The following is a 23,617-nucleotide window of genomic DNA, read 5'->3' on the forward strand; positions in this document are numbered from 1 at the left end:
GTTTATGGCTGCAGGATGGTCAGATGATAGAGTGCCGCTGTTGTTACGGGGAGTTTGCATTTGAAGAGCTAACTCAGTGTGCAGATGGTCACTTATTCTGCAAGGAGTGCCTAATTAAATATGCTCAGGAGGCAGTCTTCGGCTCTGGGAAGGTAAGAATTTCCCAACTGGGCAAGGTGAAAATAGGCAATTTGCCATCAGGAGATCACATTGCTGTTGGTGTAGCATTGCTTAAATCGGACGTAACTGCACTTCCCAGGAAGTACTTGGATGGAATTGCATCCTGAAACCCAAATCCAACAAGTCAGTCTCACCATCAGGTGAAGCCAACAACTTCACAATGGGATCTTTGCTGAATAGGATTTCGGGTTTGTTAACCTCCATCTTTTATGCTCTGTGCTTAGCAACTTGGATTAGGAAAACGTTGTACACCATTCATAGTAACAACAATAACTTGCACTCATCTGGTTTTTATTTTCTACTTAATAAACCAGTGGTGTCTGCACAGAACACACTCTTATCTCTGACTTGGCCAGTCTCCTCCTAGCTAAGAGTGTTTATTTGTCCTTCATAATATCACTGTGACCCCATCTTAATTTGGGGGTTGGTTCCTCTAACCTTCTTAGTCTCCAATTTAGTTAGCGATTACTCTGGTACTTAGCTGAGCTATAAACAAGTTCTTAACCTGCTCTGAGGTGTGCATGCTCCTTTGCCTTGAGATATGACGATCAAACTGTGGGATGCTTTTGTACCCTGGGATCTGTTTCATGTAAACATATAAGCTGGCAGCTGTTATTGTAAATGACCGTACTGAAAAGAATGCGATATGCTGTTTGTGAGCGGAGTGCTTTTTCTCAGCAGAGATCGTAATAACTGACCGCCCTGTAGTCACAGTGGACTTGGTGTGAGTGAACTGAGGTCCCAGCTGTCTACAGCATCTTCGTGCCTGGTGTTTGTGCGCAGCCTGGCTTGTTTAACTAATCCTGTTCTTTCCATAGCAAACCCATTTTCTGGCAGTTATCTGCGGAGTGAAGCTGTATTCTCTCTAAGGTTCTGCACTGGTTTATTTGGAAATGTTCTGGGTACTGAGTCTTTTAGCCTTTTGCTGGTATCGTACTGAAGCTGAGCGCTCTCCTTCCAACCCTAGTCGGAGCTCAGCTGCATGGAAGGCAGTTGCACATGTTCATTCCCCACCAGTGAGCTGGAGAAAGTGCTTCCAGAGAACATCCTCTGTAAATACTATGAGCGGAAAGCTGAGGAGGAGGTGGCTGCCGCCTGTGCCGATGAGCTCGTCAGGTGAGTGTCCAGCAGAGGATGCAGACTGCACTTACCGTTGTAGAAAATTGCTCCCCGAAACCCTAAATGCCTGCTGACTGTGGGAAAGGTAGCTTTCAAAGAGCCGTGTTATAAATTCAGGCTTCTGCCTTCCCAGATCTGTTGTTAGGTTTGTCTGCCTTTGACCAGGAGCAGATTAAAGTTCAATAGACTTGTCTCCCCTAAGACTTGCTTGCAAGCTCTATGCTGATACTCTAAATTACATGGTCAAAAGCAGTGCTGAGCATATAATATTTTGATTGCAAACAGGGAAGTGATGGAAGAAATATGAGCAAAAAGGCAGTAGTCAGCACATCCTGGCAGCAGGGGTTTGGTTGGCAGCCTGATTAACTACCACGTAGCTATTTGACTAAATCTGCTTTCACTGGCACTCTGCATTAATGTCATCTTATTCTGGGCTGTAGGTGTCCATTCTGTAACTTCCCGGCTCTGCTGGACAGTGATGTGAAGCGGTTCAGCTGCCCTAATCCCCGCTGCAGAAAGGTAATTGGGGGATACTTGCCATTTGGTCTCTCCTGGAGTGTTGGGCAGGAGAGCTGGGAGGACAGCTCATACTTCTGAGTAGCAGGTGAATGAATATCTAACGTGGCTGCATGGGGCAGCAGTCAAATTATTTGCTGGATCCTACCGATGTTCTATAAAAGCCTGTGGTTGGACAGATGAATTTCAGGGCACTCGATAAAGACAGCAGCATTCCTTCCTTTCCTTGGAAGATGTTGGCTAAAAAAGCTTATGGATGCCATAGGTTGCTGTCTTGCCTATACAGAAATGTTGTAGGTGAACAGGGAGCTGCATGTTTAAAAGGCATAAAACAAAGTTGTAATCCTTTATCTAATGAAACTTCTGGAGAATGAGCTGAAACAACCTGATGCACTATCCTTAAGAGAATTAGCATCTGCATTTTTCTTTTTTGCTGTGGCCTGAATACAGATTCAGTTGGAAGTGACAAAAAACCTTGGAAGAGCTCACTGGAATGTGAGTTGTTCAAAGGGCAGAAGATCTTTGTGGTGCTTAAAATCTATTGATGGCCGTAATGGGAGAATCGTCAGGTCCAGTGGGGGGGATGGAGCGGGGAAAACTTGCTGCTTGTGCACCATCTGTTCTGAGGAAAAATACAAGCACAAAAATGTGTTTCCCAGTCTCTTGGATGTATGGAGAACCCTGCTTACATATGGTGCCAGTGAGCCAAGGCAGTACAGTATCAGTGCTGCAAAGTGTCTTGTGTAACTTTAGCCACAACAATGAATTCTCGTGCAACATTGAGGGAACCGCCTGTCCCCCAGCAGAGATTTCTGCTCATCACTGAAATTCCTTTTGAGTGCATTAGCCTTATGCTTATAGCTGCCATAGCTTTGGGTTCTCGTAGTGATGCGTTGCCATCATTTGTCTGTATTGAGAAATTAATAGAAAGTAAAACTCCTTTCTAGAGAAGTTGAAGTTGCCAGCAGTGAACTTGGCATTCTGTAGTGAAAATTGAACTTGGGGCGGGGAAAGCTGCTTATGAAAGATGCACAATTCCATTTTTGATCTCTTAATTTCCAGATATATTTTGCTAACATCTACTGCTAGCATTTGGGAAGGAAATACAATTCCAATGGATTGCCCAAGTGTCACGAGGAGGAGGTTTGCTAGTCACTAGGTGGCAATGTTGATTCACGTTTAAATGAAAATTTTTTTCTTGCTGTTTTTGCAAAAGCTGAGTTGTATTCAAAACATACATATGTCGGCACCACGGAACAAAATTCAGGCTTGAAGAACATGAACGCTTCAATGTGCAAAATGAGTTGAAGTATCATTTTTTCTTAAAATGTGTAATGCAGCACAGTAACTGGGGTAAGAGGGGTCAGTGCTGAAACGTTCCTTTCCTTCTGGTTTGCTGTTTCATTTCCTTCCTAGTGTACTGCCTGTACCCCCCTCCCTGGGGTTACAGCATTCCAGTGGGCTGGATTTCTGGTTTCCTGGACAGCTTGTGTTGATTCATTAGCTGAAAATCTGCTGAGTAGCTTTGTGCTCTTCTTAGAAGTCTTGAATGACTTTGGGATTTGAAGTTGAGAGTGAGGAATTCAGATAGCAGGATGTGGTGTTGTCTCACAGCATCAGCTGCAGTGGTTCTTCATATTCCTGCTATCTTGTCTTTCTCCAGAATGAAGAATTCCAGTTAATGCTCTTGCTTGCAGGAAACTGTTGCCCTTAGGGAGGAAAGGGCTAATCTAGGGAACTCTACGGTGGTTGGAGAGGATGCGCTGGCTTTGCTAGCAGTGCCTCTGGCAGACTCGGCAGTGGTGATGACTGATCCTGGAAGGAGTCCCTCTCGGGTTGGAAGGACTGCACTTACACAGCTGAACCTAAAACAAGGGGAAGTGTGGAAAGCGAAAGGTCAAAATGTGCCTCTCCTGAAACCTCAAGGCTTGTCAAGGGTGGGGAGAGGAGGACCAGATGGTGGACCCGTTGTATTTCTGTGCTCCACCACCTGGATCCTTGTCTTGCTTTGAGAGTTCATCTTGATACTCTTAGGCTTTCCTTTAAATCTTGCAGAGAGGTTCATTTGTATTTGGGCCAGCTATGGATGTGTTGTAAACTAAGTGATGGGAACTAGCTAGGAGCCTTCATTTTGGCTGTATATACGTGTGCTGAGCTCAGTAAGAGCTCTAGACATACCCAGGTCACTGTTTATGCATCTCATCTGTAGTTCCAGTCATTTGCACCTTGCAGGAACCAAAATGTGGCTAATTGTAACCTGAGCAACAGGCAGAGCTGCCAGTCGCCTTCTGTGACTGAACGGCTGCACAGAGAGCATGCAGATGAGCCTGCACCATCTGCCAGGGCCACTGTGGCTCCAGCTGTGTGGCGTGACGTTTGGCTCCTAGTTAGGTGGCCAGGGCCTGAATCTTAGTATCACAGACTGCAGGGTGGTGGAGAAGCTTAATTAACCAAGGAAAAGTGTTGCCCAAGCCACCCTATGGATGTGTTCTCGTGTGTGTGTGCAGTCTGAGCTGGTGCTGGGGGAGAGGCAGCTTTCACTCAGACCTGGCTGAGTTTTGAGGTTTTGCTCTCTAACAGGTTGCTGACTACGTGTGGAGCCAGCTTGCTGGTGACAGGAGGGTTTGCCAGCATGCTTGGTCAACCTCCATCTTACTCTGCGGAGGGATCCCTGCACGGAAGCAGCACTCAAATTTCTCGTCTCTTAATGATGTGAGTTTCTCCTCCCAGTGCTCTGACAGCAAACCAAAGCTGGCAATTCTGGTAAAACTAGGAAAGGCACGTGTTGCTTGTTGACTTGTGCAGCACTGGGAGTGAGCGTGTACTTTGTCATGTTGAGGGAAGTGCTGTTTGCCACCAGAAAAGGAAGTCTGTCCTTTCTGCTCAGCCTCCCTCCTCCCCAGACCCTGTATTGTTGGTGAAGACAAGGCTTTTGTTCCTGGGCTGCTTGCTGCTATCCCTGGTGCCGTGTTGCGGGTGAAGGAGATAGTTTCCCCTCTTTGCAGTCTCAGCACAAAGCACTGCAGGGCTTTCAGCCAGCGAAGAGATGGGGAGGTGAAAGCAGCTGTTGCCATGGAAATAAGGCATGCACGGAGCAGCACTGTCCCTCCGTGCTGGAGAGCTCAAAGCCCTCGACGCTCATTTCATAGCCAGGCCACATTGCAGGGACTTGCATTTTCCAAGACTTTTCTTTAAAACCCCTTTGCATAGCAGAGGGGTTTTGTTACTTTATTGCACAGAGTCAGTGTCTGCATCGGTGCTGGCTGGATGTGAAGAGGTGATGGCGTATGGCTGCGTGATGCTAAATTGCATTGCCCTCAGACCAGGCAGTTGTCACTCTTGTTCCTGGCTCATTAGTGCATCCTGTTAATGGGCTGGGACTGGGTTTGCCTGCTGGGCATCTGAACTGCCACACTGGAAAAGTGAGCACTGGTGTGCCTGTGTCAGATGGATAAAACCCCCATTCTTTTACTTTTTAGTCTTCAGGTTAGGCTCTCTGGCCGCAGCAATCCTTCCATGTACTTTTAATTTGCAGGACTAAGACTTGGTATTTTAGGGGACTTCTTTTTAAGCTGCTGGAATGTCTCAGGATTGATTTCAGGGTGCTGGCTAGAAACAGGTACACCCAGCTGCTTCTAACCTTCACCTTAACCTGCTTTTAAGCTTGGACAGAGCTCACCCTAGCCAGCTGTGTCTGAACATGGCTTCTCTTAGCAGGGTGCCAGCACTGCGTCCACAACCCGTGTTAATAAGCCGAAGTCACGTTGTACAGTTTGCAGTAACTTGGACATGAGTGGCTTTGAAAGAAATTGTTGCATGATTAACGAGACTTAAAGCTACAGAAGGAGCTAAGGGGCATGCTGCAGTGCCTGTGATCTGTGTACCTGGTGTGGTAATGGGGCATTCAGAGGCGGGTAACGAAGCAGCCCCAGCCACCTATGATCCAGTTACAACCGTTTTATAGGGTGCAAGGGGAAACGTTTGTGTAACCAAGTACCCAGCAGCAGGGGATGTGTTCAGGATGACATAGCCTTGCAGGGATGTCATCCAACACATACCACAGGGCCCATTACTTCTGTGCTAGAGGCTGGCCCATTGCTGCCCGGAGCTGCCCTGCCTGATTCCAGATGTGCTGTGGTTTTAGGCTTAAACTATATCAAGATTTGTCACTAGCAGGGTGCATGTGCAACGGGGGGGGGGGGGGGGGGGGAATAAAATTGTTCTCATTGGAGAAATTGAGCTTGTCCAAAATGCCTCGGAATAGGATGTGTGTATGGAGAATTACTTAATTCTCCTTGTTTTGCAACATGTTTTCCCAGCTGTTGAAGTCTGCTGTCTCATCTAGCTTCCTGACAGCAGCGCAAACATTTTGCAGGTCCCGTGACCCTGTCTCATTCTCTGTTTGGCCGTTCTTATTGCTGTTCTCTGTATGCTTTTCCTTGAGCCTGTTCATTTCGATTTGATTGTGGGACTAAGCTCTAAGTAACAGCTTTAGTGGAGAGCAGAGCCGAAGGTGGCACTCCCCTATGGCAGACCCCTGTCACTTTCTGGTGGCAATGACCTCGAGGCCCAATTCCTGCATTTGACTTCCCATCCTCCTATGTCTGTGTGAATGCAGTTTAGCAAAATTTGTTGGGATGAGGAATGAAGGGAAATGCTATGTGGAGGACCTGGCTATGTGTCTTACTGGGGGGGGGGGGGGGGGGGGAATGGAACACCCATGCCTACTTTCATCCAGAGGCCTGTCTCCCACTTGTCCAGGCCAGCAGAATGGTCTAAGCCCTCTTTTCATGACTCTGCCATCTTCCTCCTCAGCACTGCATCCCCACAACCTCCTGCTCTGGAGCTGTCAGCTTTCTACTCCAGCTCAGTGCCTTCACTGCACCCTTTTTAAATGAGCGGTGCGCATGGGAACACGCTCCGCTTTATTACTGCCAAAACCACAACAAATGGCAAGTTTCCGTCTGTCATCTCAGCTCTGAGGCCCTCCATGGCTGGGCAGGCGATTTTCATTTTTCTTCCATAAAAGGACATTGAAACTCTTCTGCAGCGGCGGTGCTGTGTGCCGCAGGCAGGGCGAGTGGCGATGCTATCAACAGCAGCGCCGGCGGTGCTGCAGCAGGAGTGCCAGCGATTTCCCTATCTGTTCTCGAAGGGATGGGCACAAGGGAGGGACCAAGGCCGAAGGTGGGGTTGAGGTGATTGTAGGTGGCAGATAACCTCAGTAGATCTTACGGCTGAGTCCTAAAAAAAAAGATAGATAACAGGAGAGTGCTCCTGGTACAGCAAAGCCTTGAAAGTGCAGTCCTATGTAGGAAGAGTACACGTGTGCTAAACCACGTGGGCTGTCCCACTGAGGTGTGTAGGGTCAAGGTTGTACAGGGAGTGCTGAGAGTCGGGAGATTCTCTCATCCCCAGCTTTATGCTGGGCAAGCTACTTCTCATTTGTGGGGGCTGCAAGGGGAAGCTCTCCTTGCTTCCCTGGAAGGTGGATGGTGCATGCCCACAGCTTGCTCCCTGGCTGAGAGGGAGCACCTAGGAAAGCCGGGGACCAGGAGTGAGTTGCTGTCCCCGCAGGTACTCCCGTAGTTTGCTTTTTGGGGTATCCTTGGTCTGGGCTGGGAGCAGATATGAGACTTGAGCGGTGCCAGCAGTTGCTTGCTCCTGAAGGCCCCTTTCCATGACAATCAGCCCAACATCACGCCTTGCCTTGTCTACATAGCTGCCACCCTTCCTTGGGACACGTAGGGAGGGGGTGTAGGAGCTCTGCAAATACCTCACCTGGAAAGAGGGTAGGAGTGGGCTGGGTTAATTGCTATGCTGGGGTGGAGAGACTCCATTAGTGGGAGCTCAGGTGCTGCTGCTTTTACAAGGTCAAGTCTATTTATGCAGTGGTATGTGGAAATGCTTCACTTGATAAATGAGTCTGACAGAGGAGGAGGGGGTGAAGCCCAGCCTGGAAATGGACCTGAGGAAAGAGGTCAGTTTAAATGGGGTATCTGTCTCTTAGAGAATTAAAAAAAAAAAAAGCAAGTTGCTGAAAGCAAGAGCTCAAACTAGTCCCTTTTAAAATAGACTGTGTAAGTCAGTGCAATTTCAAGCAACAAAGCTTACTCCTGTGCTTGCTTTCTGCCTTATATAGCAATATCCATTCAGTGAAAAGGCAATTCTCCCGCTGTTTACTGACCGGTGAATACCTCTTTGTCAGGTCCGTAAGAGGTAGCAATGCTCTCTTTCCTTCGTAGCTTTGTCCTTTGCCGAGGAAAGGTCTAGAGGTAATAAGCTGAACACAACTTCATGTGGAGACGGAAAGTTCAGCCTCAGCAGTCTTGTCTCGCCTTCTCTCCCTGGGCACAGCCTGCAACCATTTAGGTGAAGGAGCCACTGAGAGCAGCTACGAGCCTGTGGTGGTCACTGCTGCCGGTGGCTTTGGAGATAAGCTGATGGGTTCCATGAGGGGTTGGAGAAGAGCACCCCTGGGCACGTGGTGCTGAGGTGTGGAAGGTCCTCAGCTGCCTTGAATGTGGCAAGTTACCGGAGTGGTCCTGTAGCCAAACTGCTGGGGCTGGAAGGACCCTGCAGGCTGTAGTTGTGCTGAGGGTGGAGCAGGGGCTGAGATGAGCTGTCAGCTTTGCCTTTTCCTCCTAGGTCCCCTGGAAGGAGAAGGGGAGGAGAGGTCTTCTTCCATTTCAGCTGGGAACAAGAGAGGGAGTAATGTAACGTGATCACCTTAACATCAGGGAGAAACCCCTAAATCTCTGTATGGACCAGAGTGCTCAGATCACGGTTTAAAATACAAATAAAACAAGTAACTTGGCCTCTGTCACCCGGCTGTCCTCACAACAGCCCTGGTGTGCTCCTGCCATGGGTACAGGTACCCTCCGCGGCAGCAGGGGCGAGTTTAAGGTTAAAAACTTTGCCCAGTGCTACTTGTATTTGCAGAGTATCGGAGCAGGGTTATCATTTTGCTGCTGCAGTGGAAATGGAGGCTGGAGAGGCTGGAAAAAGGCTGTTCCCAAGGCAAATAAAAAACATTGTTCTGACCTTACTCAAGAAGCTACATCTTCCCTCTCTTTCCTCCCCCTCACATTCCTGTCGTAGTAATCACTGATCTCTAACCTCAGCTTCATCTGCCACAGCTAACCACTTAAAAAATGCACTTAAAAACCCCCGACCCTCTGCGTGCACCTCCTCTCGCTGTACCTGAGCGCTCCCAGGGCAGAGCTGCCTTTGGAGGGGGTGAGTCAGCGCTGGAGGTTTGCAATAGCATTGTGTCAGGGCAGCTGGTGACTGTCTCCGCTGAGATGGCCTAACCTGGCATGTGCAGTGCGAGGAGGTGCTTTGCTTCTCCTTTCTGTTTGCACATAAACAGATTTCGGCAGATGACACAGTCATCAGACTTCCTGAGCTAACACAAGGCTGTTGCAGACGATGGCCGTTTTGAAGGCTGTCAGTAGAGTTTGTTTCCTAATTTGGTCACAGCGTGCTCAGGGCTGGCCTGCTTTCCTTTTTTCTGGGTGTGTGGTGGTTTTTTTTCTTTTTAAAAACACTCATCCTTTTATATCGTCTGGAGGGGAAGCTGTATCGGAGAACCTCCAGCTCCTCTCGCTTCCTCTCCACAGAGGAAGTGATACTTGAAAGGTCTCTTTGAAAAAGCAATGCAGTTCTGAAGCTCATCTTTCCAGTGGTGGGGTTTTTTTCTTCCTCCTTTGCCACTCTTGTGAGCTCATCTCAATGGGCCTACTGGCTTTTTATCCCTTCTAGGTGGCCATCAGAGCCCTTCTGTGCTGGAGGAGGATATTGGAATAGTTCTTTTAAGTGACAGTGAGCTGTGCTGTAGTTAAATAACACTGATAAGCTGATGTTTTGGAATCTGTGTTGCAGGAGGGAGAGATGTGTGTGTTTCCAGCTAATGGAAAGAGCACGCGTTTTGTTTTGGTTCGTACATCATCACTAACAAGAGGCCTGGCACCAATGTAGGAAGCTGTAAATGCCAGACACTGGGAGAAGAATTGTGTGGCTGGTCAGCTCTGCTAACAGGCCTTTAGAAGTTAACTCACGTTCTTACAAATCCTCAAGAAAACTAGAGACCACCAATCCCTTTAGCAGATGCCTGCTTTGTGGTGTTGGACCAGAGTCCATCCCAAACCAGCTGCCTTCCTGGCGTGCAGGGGATAGCTCAGCCTTTCCCCTGCTGATGTGAGTTTTCATTCAGCCCTACGAACAGGTGAGGAATCAACACCAAGCCTGTTGTCTCCTTTATTACTTTTATTTCTATGCTGGGCTTAGCAGGGAAAGAAAGAAACAAAAAAGTTTCCAGGTGATGCCCTTGAGGATGCAGTTGCAGCAGCTTTATCCAGTGTGGTCGGGAGGTCGTGGTGGTGGAGCTGTTGCTGTTGAGGGAGCTGCTGGTGGTGCTGGAGAAGACTCCTTGGCCTTGGAAGCATAGGGAGGTGCTGGGCCATCTACTCCAATCCAGTACTATTTTAGGTTCGGAATACATGTCATAAACAGCTTCAGCAGTGCCCGAGGTTAAGGTGCAGCAGGAGCAGCTTGGTTCCTGGTGGTGACGGTTTGGCTGTAGGTGGGCAGGGACAGGCTGGGCACTGCAGAATTTCCTCTGGAGAGACGAAACTTGGGTGCGAGTCGTGTGCTGGATGCCAGGTCACCGTCGACCTCTGAAACATGACTAACAGAGACATGGGAACACGAAGTGGTGAGGCAGCAAGTTTAGAAAGGGAAAGGGAAGGTGAAACAGAAGTTTTCTTCTTATTTAGGAAAAATCACTTCTATGTGTCATTCTTATTTGCATATTATCTTCTAATTAGCCATGACTGACTCACCCACCACTTCCACCTGAAAGGAACGGTATGTTTTGAAGTATATGGTTTATAATCTCAGTAGGCTAGCATTTCTACTCCTACTCCTCCTCCTTCCCCTTCCAGTGCCCCCCAAAATGCATTCTTACTGCTTTTAACCTTCAAGCCTCTTTTCTTCTGCTCTTTCTCTGTTGCTACTCTTGCATTATTAATGGGACTGTAGCAATTCAGCCAGAACACTGACATTACTAATTACTACTTGTAGCAGAGGAATGAGGGGCAAGATAGAAACTGGGTCAGGAAATGTTGTCATCGTAAAATGATAGCACTAGAACTGGGCAGCAAAACTCTTTGTATGAGCAGGTTTGCGTTGGAAATGGCCTCCTTCACCCAGTAGCATACCTGTGCACGTTCGCCACGTGCATCCTCCTCGCTTAGTCGCTGCGTGCGGATGGGAGGACCATCTCACACACAAAAAGGTTAACGGACCTGTAATTTCCAGGAGCAGAGGAACAGAGTGATATGTTACGTTCTGGCTGGTAGCACTTCAAGCATCACAAAATTTTGTGTGCTTTTCCTTGCTGGTGCTGTAGTAGGAAGCCCCTTCCCTTGTTGGTGTCTAAGGCTGAGGAGGCATAAGTGGCTGCGTCTATTTTTGCATTCAGCGAGAGCCTGTCACACTCGATGTCTTCAGATTGTCCTTGGTAGTACCAAGGGCATCCTATAGCAGCAAACAGCTCTCTGTGCTCTGTGTAAGAGAATACGTCTGCTATGAAACCAGAACAAGAACGTTATTTGGAGATGCAGTAATTAACCTGTGAATACTGGGTGCTGTAAGCATAAGGAATTGCCTGCTTCTGGTTAATGGAGCTGTGCCTCATCACTCGCTCGGGCAGAGCACCCGCCTGGGAATCTGGCATCCCTCGGAGGCCTTGCGTGAACACTTGTGCACGTTAACTTGCTCCTTGAGAGAGGGGCAAGTGTGAGAAGTGTCACTTACTGTAAAATGAATCAACTCTTATGATAAGCAGCAGAGAAGGTAATCTCTTTAAATGCATGCTGTCTTCTTTGAAATAGTAAAACCAGCTAAAATACATAGATCAGCAATAAAACACAAATACAAAATTGATCGGCGTGTGCTGGGAAAAGACTGAAGTCCATCTCCTGAGGAGATGCTTAAAAGAAAGACAAACTGAAGTCTGATCTCTCCCAGAGGTATAAATTTGCCTGCTAGTCATGAGGGGATGAGAGCACGTCTGGGTGATATGGCTGGTTCAAGGTGGCAGATGCCTTAGAAGTCTCCTGGAGACGGGGGAAGGGCCTGTGTGTTTCTTCCCTTTCTGTGTTGCTGGTCCCAGTATGGTGACCACCTGTGCGTGCATCAGTTGGGTGACACTGCTTTTGGATGAATATGGGGGAGCAGCAAAGCAATTTGTGCTCGGTCCCTGCTAGGCGGTCGTGCATCCAGAGGCACTAGTAGCGTGCTTCACTGATATTCTCGACAAAGCCGGGAGGCCAGCGCATGAGCAGCGTGACTCCCTCGCAAGTCAGGTGGTAACTCGCACAAAGCGAGCTGGATATTTAGGCTGGGCAGACTTGACAATATCCCCTTTCAAAGATTATCCTTTAAACTGTCCTCGTCACACACTGCCTTTGGCGCCTGCCTGAGCCTTTTGTAAGGATGAACAGTATTTCAAAGAGAGACTGGCTACTCTAATCTCTTCTCCGCGAGCTAAAAAAAAAATCTGTCCTGCTGTAGCTAGCCAACTTTATTTCTCTAACTGATCAAAAGTGTAGGGCTCTTAAATCCTGGCTCGTGTTTTATCCATGGTGTTGGTGGGGCCGCCTGTTATCTTGAAGTGAGCCCAAAGCAGAGCTTTGCTGGTGCGGTTTAGGGCGTTTGAGGGAGAGCGGGCGTTCTCGTCAAGCGGGACCTGATGGTAGGCAATAATTTCTACCACATATTTAATAAAGCCATGGTGGAGGTGGAAAGGTCTGGAGTTTATGACCTCGGTATTCTTTTTCTTTTTAAAAGGCAAGTACTGATTTGCCATTAAAACCGCACATTGTTGGTAAGGCAAATACTTTCTCTGTCCAAAATTTTCATGTGCACGTATTTAATTAAAAGGCAACAGGGTTAATGAAGCTTTGAGTGCATAAGGCCTCATTCCCTGAATTTAATTTTCTGTAATTGCACCAGAGATTGAAATTCCCAGCTGTGGCTATCCCCTAACATGTGAATTAAGGAACTGAAAAGGGACAATTTGAATTGTCTTGTTCAGTGCCAGCTTCTTCCTCTTCTACTGATTCGGGGTTTTTTTATCTCTTTAGTTGAAAGACAATTAGATAAAAACGCTTTCTTAAAGTCGCTGTCTTAGCTTTGCAGTGGAATTGGCAAAGCTGTGGGCTGCCGACACCTTGGACACCAGGAGTGAGGTGCAAAAAAAAAGGGAGCGTTACAGTTTTTATTCTTCTCCCACCCCAATACCCATCATCACAGTCAGGCTCAGTGGGGTTAAGTTAACTGACTTGCATGCCACAGCCCAAATCAAACCAGCCTTCATTAGCATGCAGGTTTGGGGGGGGGGGGTGGGGAGAGAACAAAATAAAAAACAGGTGTTTTAAGTGTGGATTTCTTGCTTGTTTGCAGGGGCATTTGAATAGTGGTTTTAGTGCCGAAGACGTCTGTGAGAATCAAGGTCGTCTTGTGGTCCTCTCTTGTTAACGGTTGTGCAACTCATAATCCAAGCTTTGCAAAGCTCTGTAGAAGGGCAAAAATCTAAAATGCAGCAAATCCATGTACCAGCAAAACAGTGATGGAAACAGCTGATCACATTCCTGACTTCATTATGATAAAAACAACCGCTGCTGAATGCCCCGCATGTGTTACACTCTATCTCTGTTTGTGGCAGATGCTGTCAGATATCCCAAGGCCACTGTATGCTTTTATGTGTCCTTACAGGCTTGTTAGCAATTACAGCCTGGACTAGATGGTTAATAGAAAAGAAAGCTTCCAGCAGCAACAGAAGACATCACGGGTTAATTTAGTGCATATCTAACATTGGGGCAGTAGGAGCAACAAGTGGTTTAGTGTTTTGCCTTTTGGAGGTCTTAGCTGTCAGAAATCCTTGGGGAAATATGGAGGAGCATCCCCTTGATCTGGTGGAGCCTTGCTGTATCTGCCTGGCTTGTGGTATAGATACATAAGCATCCCCTATGTGAACAGGTATTTCGAAGCTGTCGGGCTTTCTCTGTAAGATGCTGGCAGCTGCCGGTAAGCTGTGCTGGGTAAGGTGGTGCCTGGGGTGTGTTCGGGGGGCTGGGGGGTGTTAGTTTGGATGAAGTGTGCTTTGCTTTCAGGAGGGTATTTGGTCTTTTCCCATTGCTGTAGGAAAACCCGTCCTGTGGGTACCCCTGCCCTGGCCGTGGGGCCGGAGGGGTGCAAGGGTGGGCTGGGCACCCAGCACCCCAGTGATGTGCGTTTGGAGAGGTGGCACAGAGAGGTACCCTCCATGTGTGATCTCTAACCTGCATTAATGAGCTGTATCCAGATGAATCTGTAAAACCATTGGGGTTAAAAAAAAAATCATGAGTTTCTGTCATGCTTTAATCCTTCCTTATTTCCAATCAACCTGCTCGTCTTCAGCTGGAGTCAGCACAGATACCTCCCTCAAGCTTGCACTTCTAGCCTGAAGGAAACCACCTTCTTTGCTACCGTGTAACACCTCTCCTGCGCCTTGATGGTTTTAGCAACCTCTGCCCTGTCGAATAACTAATGGCCAGGTCGCCGTGCTGGGGGCCAGGAGGTCCAGGGCCTGGCCCATGTGTGTCTGCTCCTCCCACTGTGGGCTCGGGGAGCAGAGGTGATGCTTAAGTGGTCTCCATACTGCTACCAGTGTAAACAGAGCAGATGTCTCCCTGAGTCGGGGGAGCATTAATGGAATGCGTCGGCTCCGTCTGATGTAAAGCATTGCTGCGAGTTTTGGGGATGAGGTCAGTGGTACTGAAAGCTGATGGGAGTTTAATGCCGAGTCTGTCTCTCTGAGCTGAGGGGTCAACAGAGAAAGCCATGGCTAATGGAAACGCGAGTACACTTGTCATAAATCAGTGCCAAAATACTGAACAGGCAGAGCTGCTGCTGGATCCCGCAGCCAGCGATGTTTCTGTAACCACCCGTTAGCTGTTCGGTGGCTGCTTTTCTCACCGGGTGCTCTTAGTCTTTGACTCTAGAAGGGACAAACAGAGGCAGAAAACAGAGGATTGCAGGAAAGCTTTACCTCTATGCGCTGGGAAAGCCCTGCCTGCTTCACCACCGTCCCCATCGCGTTTGTGGGGTCCCGCAGTTACTGCATCCCACTGATTTGGGGAATGGCAGGAGGCCAGCTGGGATCTTGTTTCAAACAAGTTGTCCTCCTGGTAAAAGGAGATGGATCGTATTCCTGCAGCGAGGTTGCTAGGAAGTTCCGAGGCATCTAGGAAAGCGTCAAGAAGCAGGAGGCAAAGCAGGCTTGGTGCTGCTTGAAGATTGTATGTGGGTTTTTTGGAAAAAAAAAAAAAACAAAACCTTGTAAAAAGTAAAGAACAGCATTTTTCTAGACAAAAGTTAGTTTACTCTCCAAACCAACCATTTCCTGTAAAGCTGGACATTGTAACATACCATTTGCCAGCAAGATAAGGTGGTTGTATTTGTGCAGTGATTTATCCTCTGTGAAGCTAATCTGAAAAAATGCTGTATTGCTCTATTTATTTTTCAAAAGAAGCTTCTTTGACCTCATTTTTTGTGTTGGGTGCATGCATGCCTTTAAGCTAAATCTCAAAGCCGGGTTGAAATTGGAGGCTGTCTTCAGGGTTGCTGCTTAAAACACTGTATCTGTGGACTGTTAGTGGCAGAGATGCCATTCAGAAACAGGGAGGTGAGCATCCCTCCCCAAGGCTTTTTCTGTATTGAAAAGCTTTGCCACAATATCCAGCCTCATGCATACCAACAAAGCCAGTCTGCAGCTGGAAGGGGTTTGGGATTTTTTTTCCTTTCTGGGCCCTCCTTAAAGGGCAAAGGTTAAAACAAAACAGATGCTCTTGGATGATGTCTCTGCTCTGCTAAGAGGTAGTTGCTCTAAGATGCCTTGGCTCCTGGCACATGAAGCTAGGATGCTGCCTCCTATTTGCAAGCAGATGTCAGGCTTAAAAAAAACATTCGGAAAGAGCCAGATGATCCCCCTGAGTGGGGCAAGAGAGGAGTGTTATTGCATTACCTCGGTCCTAAAGTTTGTGTATGCAATTACCCATGTAAGTAAAACCTGAAAGCACCTCCCTATGACATCTTCTCCCCAAAGAAGGGAAAGGATTGCAGCTGTGGGATGGCCTGCGAAGAGAGGGATGGCTCTTTCAGGTAGCTGGGAAGCCATGCCAGTTTGGGTGTTTGCTGGTAGCATACTACTATATTTAGTTTCTCTTGACCTCCCAGAATGAATGCATTGAATCTTTCTAGATATGGAGATAGGCACGCCACCAACCAGCTCTTAACAACAGCTCACCAGCTTCTGGGCTTTATAATTGTTGTTTTCAGCCTTGGTCTTCGCCATTCCCATGTTTGGGGTAGAGGATAGTTAGATGAGTTATGTGAACAAGAGTTGGTTTTGTAGCTGTTCTGTCGGCAGGTGAAAGCTGGGGTATTTTTTGATAAAAGCTTCTTTTTGGAGTATTTTGTTATCCTGTGGCTTTAGTCCTTTGTGCTGGATTTCAGGTGTGTGGAGTGGAGGAGCGCTTTGCAGGAGTTGTTAGGTAACTTCCAGTTTGTACCACAAACAGGCATGGAGATACTTTCAGACGCAAATTTCTTTTACTGTAAGAGATCCCTGTCTTGAATAATTCTGAACTACCCATGTAATTAAATGAAGCATTTCTCTCTTACTGGAACTTTATTCTGGTTGCAGCTGTTCTATAAGCTATAGATTTCTAGATTTGTGTCAGAAAACCATGACTTCAGACCACTGGGATTTTTGTGGGTGGGTGAAAGTGGTAACAGATTAATGAGTTTTACTGAGCATCTCAATCTGCCAGATTAAGCCATGTTCTGCATAGGAGACAACACAGCTGTTTTGAGCTGGTCCTCTAAAAGCAAAGCACTCTTTACCTAGTCAAAGCTGACCCTGATCTAAAAAACACACACGGCTCTTTTAGAAGGCAGTGCCTTATTGATAAATGTATTTACTTTCCTTTTCCTGACCCAAGTGCTGTATTAAACTCAAAGCATGCAAATGAAGAAAAGCGATGGTCATACAGAGAGATGCAGGTGATCCCCTGCGGATCAGGTAGAAGCCCTGGGTACTCACCAAAGATGTGGATCAGGTTCCTTGTCTGAAATTTGAACTGTGATGTGTTGCTGGGACGCTTGCAATTGCCTTCCCTATGCTTTACCTCTGTAAGTGGATAAATTAAAACGTGTAGTATAAAACCAATTATCTCAGTCCCTACGTAGGTGACACGTACCTGAGGAAGATGGCTGGCAAGCGATAGCTGTGCACAGCCAGATGCGTAGAAGCATACACGCTTTCTCACATTGCAGTTGGCTCAAATCTCTGTCGCTGCAAAGGGCAGCCTTAAAGTCCAGCTGCAAGCAGAGCCTGGGTGAGGAATGAGATGACCTGATCAGGCAAAAGCCACTGTGTGTTAGCTGTAAGCTTTTCTGCTCCCTCCTGTGAGCCCTGGAAGCTAAATGGGAATGAAGTAGCTGCTGAGTAAGAGACATGTTATCCTTCGCCTGCATCCGTTTGTATGTGGCAAGTTGCCATGGCTAAGACACCAATCAGTTATTGTTAATTTTGAAATTTAGGATTATTCCTCAGGGTTTTTTGTTAACAAAAATGCATATCTTGTCATCTCCAGTGCCCAGAAGGTATCTGCCAAAGCAAGTGTTGATGTTAATGTGTGTGCTGCATGTGTGCCGACACATACGCACTCCCCTACCATTCCTATACACCCTTTCTCTAATTTTTTCATTGCCTGTGAGACTGGATGAACAGCCCTGACCCTAAGGAACCCAAAGGCGCTGGGAAGTTGGAGGGTGTGGGGGAAAGGCTGGCCTGGCTGATTTAGCTACGTAAAGCCGAAAGGTATTTACTCAACATATTGGGTGGACTGTTCTTGTATGTACTGAGTTGTGCAACTGCACAGCTGTATCAAAACAGACTGAGGTCCTCTGACTTGTCTCCCACATGGACTCATTACAACTAGTTGTCAGGAAGATGCAAAATTCCCGTGATCTGTTTGCATGCGTTACTCCAGATTGCTTTCTGCTCAGAGTGCCTTTCTGTGTGGAGTATCAGTCGGCTGCCTTTCTGCATTCTATGGGCTTGGTGACAGATGCTAGTCTAAAAATTTGGAGTGGATAGTTCCTCCAGGTACCTCACATCATCACGGGGAGGTGAAAGCAAGCAATGCGATTACCAGGAAAGCTGCTGTAGTCCTTGGACTTGTATGCCAGGGCATGTAGAGTCAGAGAAGGATCGTAGTTTCTTTATATTATGGCATTAGTGACACCAAGTGCTTTGTTCTGATTCTTGATCAAGAATGATGGGAAGGTTAGAAAAAGTTTTAAAATATTCTCTGCGGTCTAGAAATCGTGCCTTATGGTAAGATGTTAAAGCTAACTCCATAAGGAGAAATGTTGAATTCACTTGGTGAGTCTGTAAATGTACACCTTCAGAGATGTATGCAACATCTTAAATGTAACAAGTAATGATGAGATGGTATTAAGAGTCTAAATGGTAAAGCTTGTTGAAAACCTGTGCTTCGAGTCAGCTTGGAGCTTTTGGATCAAGTTGGATATCTTGTTTAAGAAGGAGGAGGGGGGCGATTTTTAGACTTAAGGGAATTTTTGATAGAGGGAATAGATGCTTTTAATAGGACTCCCTACTTTAATGGTCACTTTTTGGCTTCATTCTGGGTTGAAGCCTATTGCTTTCACATCATTACAAGCTGTAGCCCCACCATTTCAAGCTGTGATTCAGCTAGATTGTCCAGGCTAAGCCAGGCTAGGTGTGAACAGACAGCTGGCTGACAGCCAAGGAGCCAAAGAACTGCAAGAAGTGGTAGCCTGGATTCAGTAGGTAATGTTCTCCTAGGGGTTGTGTAGTGTGTTAATTAGCACTACCAGGGGAGAGACAACCTTGGAGCACGTGTGATTCAAAGGCCAAGGTACAAACTCAAGGAAAAAAAAAAAAAGAGAGAGCTTTTAGATGTAGTGCCACCGGTGGTGCAGAAAGTCGGTGGCCCAGGGAGCGCAGCATGCAGGAGCAGCACGGCTGCCCTGTCCACAAAGTGCTTCCCACCTGCCCTCCACCTTCCTATGCTGGAAACACAGCTCTAGGTGGACTTCTAGTGGCACCACCCAGTGTCATGCTAATTATGCTGGTGGAGAAAACTAGCACCATCTTGATACTGAGGTGTAAGAGGTCTGTATGAAAAGGGTTGTAGGTGTGATACATGGAGTAATAACTTGTGTCAATTGGATGATTGGTACAGAAGAATGGAAAACCAGAGTAGACTAAGCAGGGGGGCAGAGTGACAGACGGGAAACAGGTGCAGGAAATGGTTGCTTGCATTAGGAGTAGCCATGTGGATATGGTATTGTGAAATATTTAGCTGAGCTTTGCTGTATTGAACGAATCACCTTGTATGGTAAGAGAAAGAAGTCAGCTCTTCAGGGTGAGAAAGAGGACAAGTGAGCAAGACCTCTAACTTCATCCCCGACGACCACCAAAGGGACCCTCAACGTTAAGCACGCAGGCACAAGGAAAGGTACGCCTATCTCAAGAACTAATCTGAATAGCCATGCCGTTTCCAGGTACAGCAATGAATATTTATTAGCACAACAAGCGTAAAAGGGAACGTGTTGTTGTATAGGGGTGCGTGTTGGTGGAGCGCAGACTCCCCGCGCACCCAGCGCTGTTTACTTGCCTTTTATCATTCATAATAAATATTGCTAAATTCAGATTGAGTTGTATCCTCATTTATAAGATAGGTAATCCTTGAGTTTGGGCAGGGTGGTTTATTAAATGACTCTTGTTCCAGGCTGGGGTAGTTGGTTCTGTATGTGTATTCTGAGAGAAGGGTTATGCTATGAAGCAGGGTTCCTCGATTTCTCCTGCCAGCCCCATGGACGTGGCTGTAGGCAAGCGGGAAGGTCCTGCCCTGGGTTCTTCTCTGTGCGTTTCTGTTTGTGACTCCACTTGGTGTTGAATACGGATGTTTATGCATATACTTAGAAAAGGCTGCTCTGGAACTAAACTCCGCTTTGCAGCACTCCACCTCCCGCTTCATATTTTAAGACTTTATTCTCTCATAGTAATTTCCCAAGTGGATTAGCGCAGGTCACAGAGGCATCCACATCCGTAAAATACAGCAAGATGTTACTGTCATCTCCTGAAACACTCCAGCACTCCACCCCATTGCTTATCAAGCCGCACTCCAGTAATCCTAATAGCTATGTCATAGCAAGATTAGCAGAAAATCCAGGCAAATATTTATGGTTCCCTTCGAGGTTCATGTTAATTCGAAACTGAAGTGAGGTAGGTGCTTTATGAGGAGAACTTGGAAACCTTGCTCGTGGGGGCTGAGAAAGAATTCTGCCAGGCTGGGGAGGCTGCTGCGGTGGTGTTAGTGAGGGTGCAGGGGGGATGCAGGGGCTGGGCAGCTGTGTGCCCAGATGTGTGGCATCCCCCAGGTGGGGATGGGGAGAGGAGCCAACTGCAGCTTGAAAAGGGGGGACAAGGACCAGTGTCTTAGTTGCCCTCAGTGCTCTAGCAGCATCGTACAGCAACTCTGTAACGAGAGAAAGAACAAGAAACACAAAGACAAAGCAGAGGAGGAGCAGCTTGAGGCTGGAAGAAAGAAGCAGAAGAGCTGTACAGCAAAGTGGTAAATGCCTGGGGAGGCAGTATCGGTGGGGAGATGATAGTTTTAATCGTGGTGAAGGTTTATTCCTTTCTGTCTGTGGAGCTGTGCAGGTTTCTGGAGTTTGGGGAGTGACACGAGAGGACTAAAGAGGTACAGCTTCCTCCCTGAGGGTACGTCTAGTTCCAAGATGATCAGCTGCCAAAGTCCAGTCTAGCTAATGGTGAGGATACTTCCCTAGTTTTAAAATCTCTTGTGCTTATAAAAAGGTCTAAACTAAGATTTTCGTAGCAGCATGTCAACACTGACCAGAACCGTGCGCTCGGGGGCAGCTGTGGAGGAAAACCGAGGGAGGAGCATGGTGGATGCTGCAGCTCAGCTGAAGTCGGGCAGAGCCTGGTCTCGGAAGGGGATTGTTGGAAGAAGCAAAGGATGCTCTTCCTGGCTGGAGATCTGAACTCTAGGAGAGATCTGTAATGTTGTTAGTGTGCTATAGTCAAAGAATGCTGTGTGCCTGGCAAGGCTGTGGTAATTGCTAATGCTTATAAATATTGCCCCCTCTGTCCCAGAGCAGGGAAAAAAAGCAGCATTTCTTGTAGTTGGTGTGGGTTTGGGGAGTGGTTTTCTGAATGGGCTGCAGAGCTGTGGCACCAGAGGGAGCAAGGGAGCCTGAAATAGTTGCTTTCAACAAAAACCAGCAGCAAATAATCACAGCCTTTGCAAGAGGTAAATTAAAACCATCTCCAGCCTGGGAAACATGCAGAGCTCAGCATCTTTTCTCCATAAATATTTCCCTGCTGTTGAATCTTTGTAACCCCTTCGGAGCCCAGCAGCTGTGCTTTTCCCTGCTAGCAGCAAGCTGCCTCCTCCCTGCATGCTCCCTGTGTGTCTGCTGGGCAGAGATTCTGACCTGTTGATAACTGAGCTTTATCAGACCTTGCTGGCCTGTGGAAGTCAAGGAAGGATTGGCGTGAATCCAGTCTGGCCTTCTGGCGTGGCACTGGGCTCCCTGTGGAGTGGTGGTTAGTACTGGAGCAGTAGATTTAGCCATTTTCTTAGCAGCTCCCATGCGTTTCTAGTCCTAAAGCAATATGTAGGCTTTGGAGGAGGTTGGTCTCGCTGTCTTCTGTCACCCTTTTTAAACATGGGGGTTGCCCAGTCTTTGCACACTCGTCGGGAGCAGTGAAGGAGCTGGAAGTGTGGGTTTTCAACACTTGCATTATCAAAGCTCAGGCCCAGCCAAACAATGTTCTTTCCCACCCTATCTCAATGGCATTGCATCCTTGTCTACACAGAGATATTACGAGGCGTATGTGGGATTTTGCTCCGAGGAACCTGAGAGCAAGCTGCCATAAGAGGGCTCCAGAGCCCTGTTCTTGAGTACGCTCCTTTGTGGAGCGATCTTCCCTTTTTTCTTTACCAGTATGTCCAAGCTGCCTTGGCAAAACCCTCTTACACCTGCTCTAAATTTTTTTTTTTCTTGTATTGCTCAGACTCATTACGAACCTGGTCTCTTCATTCCAGCTTGTGTAGTTGTACGTACTACAAAAATGCCGCGTACTAACAAAGCTTCTTTCTTTGTCTGAATAGAGAAATTTGACTTAGTTGCAACAGGAGAAGGGGAAAGAGTTTTACTGTACCCCCATCGCGGGAGCTGTGTCAGTACAGCTGCAGGGAGAGGAGGTCTGAGACCACTTGGAGAGGTGCCGTTCATCTGTATGCAGCGTGCTGCGTGCCCGTCTGGTAACAAACACAATGAGACTGGGGACAGGGTTTGGGGCAGGGGAGGGAGCTGTGTTGCCATGACAATACAAATTGCAAGAGATTACTCTTCAGATAAAAGCATCGCATTTTTCAAAGGCGGGGCAGGGGGAAAGGAAGTATAAAATAATAGCAGTTGAAATATGGTGTGAATTCTAGCTTCAAGTAGGTGCAGCTTGCTAGAAAAACATGGGGCTGTAGGTGCTGATTCTGGAAATGCTCTTCCCCTTGGGGTGTTGAGGGAACATTAAGAAGATCAGGCAGGAGCCAGACATCCTATGAGTAAGCGTCCAGCAAGTTTTCCATGCAAATATTTGGACATGCAGTAATGAGTTCCAGTAATAGCTGACTGCTGACTCGCACTATGGGAGATACTGGGAGAGCTGGGATGGTGCGCTGATAGCATGCTTACCAGCGAAGGTGCAGCTGCCGGTCAGGTACAGTCAGGCGCAGTGCAGATGGCTAACTATTTATATTTCTGTTGTGCCTAGAGCAGATTCTTCTGTGTTACCTCTCTCTGGGGCAAAGTAAACGTTCCCTGGAAGCCAGAAGCAGTAAGGATGTATTTACAGGAAAAAATAGTGACGTCCAATAGACCTAGTCCTGCTCTAGGGGCTTTTTAGGAATCTCCTTGTTGATCCTGTTCAGGTGGAACATTTCTAATCCTGTGGTGAATTTGTATTAGAGACTAGTTTTGTTTTCAAGTATGGCCAGCGTAAGATCTGCTTCTACTTTTATCTGGCACCTAGCTGCTGTGTGCTTGTGCCTTTTCGACATAGATTCCAAAGGCCCCAGTTAAACAGGCTTTTTTTAAACTGTCATTCTTCCAAAACTGTTCACAAGGAGAAACTGAACTTAGGCAGTTGCCTGTAATTCAAGATGTGTGATGATTGCACTGGTGTCGCAGCCTGTTGTGTCTTGTTGAGCACAAATAGAAATTCCAAGGAAGGATGGGATAATGAGAAGCAATCTAGTGATTCTTGTGACTGTATAAAAATAACAGGACTTTTTCAGGATGAGTTATTTTTAGCTGTCTCATGTCAAAAAAGGTTTGTGGGATTTTGCATTAAAAAAAAAAAACCCTCAGTAAAACAAGGTATTGTGCTTGCTTTTTTCTTTTTTTTTTTTTTTTTTTTCTTCTGACTGTGATGTGTGCTGAGGGTCTTGCTTCATAAAATAAATTGGCACTAGAAGTTGTTGGGATAGTTAACAGTCCACTGCCTGGCTTGCAAGCAGACATCCACATCGGGTTTAGCAGAACCAGCCAAACGCTTAGTGGGTCGTGAAGATCTGATTTAAGAAGAATATGGTTCAAAGAATACACCCGA

At 47.1% G+C, this 23,617-nt stretch overlaps 1 protein-coding gene across 4 annotated transcripts in view; it reads left to right on the forward strand.

The window, feature by feature from the left end:
* RNF216 (ring finger protein 216) overlaps positions 1-23,617 on the forward strand; it is an 80,991-nt gene that overhangs the window by 28,506 nt on the left and 28,868 nt on the right. For all 4 annotated transcript variants that reach the window (XM_055708288.1, XM_055708285.1, XM_055708286.1 and 1 more), the window contains exons 11-13: positions 15-152; positions 1,148-1,296; positions 1,740-1,818. In XM_055708288.1, the coding sequence (XP_055564263.1) occupies positions 15-152; positions 1,148-1,296; positions 1,740-1,818 (366 nt within the window). The remainder of the gene's footprint in view (positions 1-14; positions 153-1,147; positions 1,297-1,739; positions 1,819-23,617) is intronic.

Source organism: Falco cherrug, chromosome 4, assembly GCF_023634085.1.
Source record: "Falco cherrug isolate bFalChe1 chromosome 4, bFalChe1.pri, whole genome shotgun sequence".
NCBI classification, from domain to species: Eukaryota; Metazoa; Chordata; class Aves; order Falconiformes; family Falconidae; genus Falco; species Falco cherrug.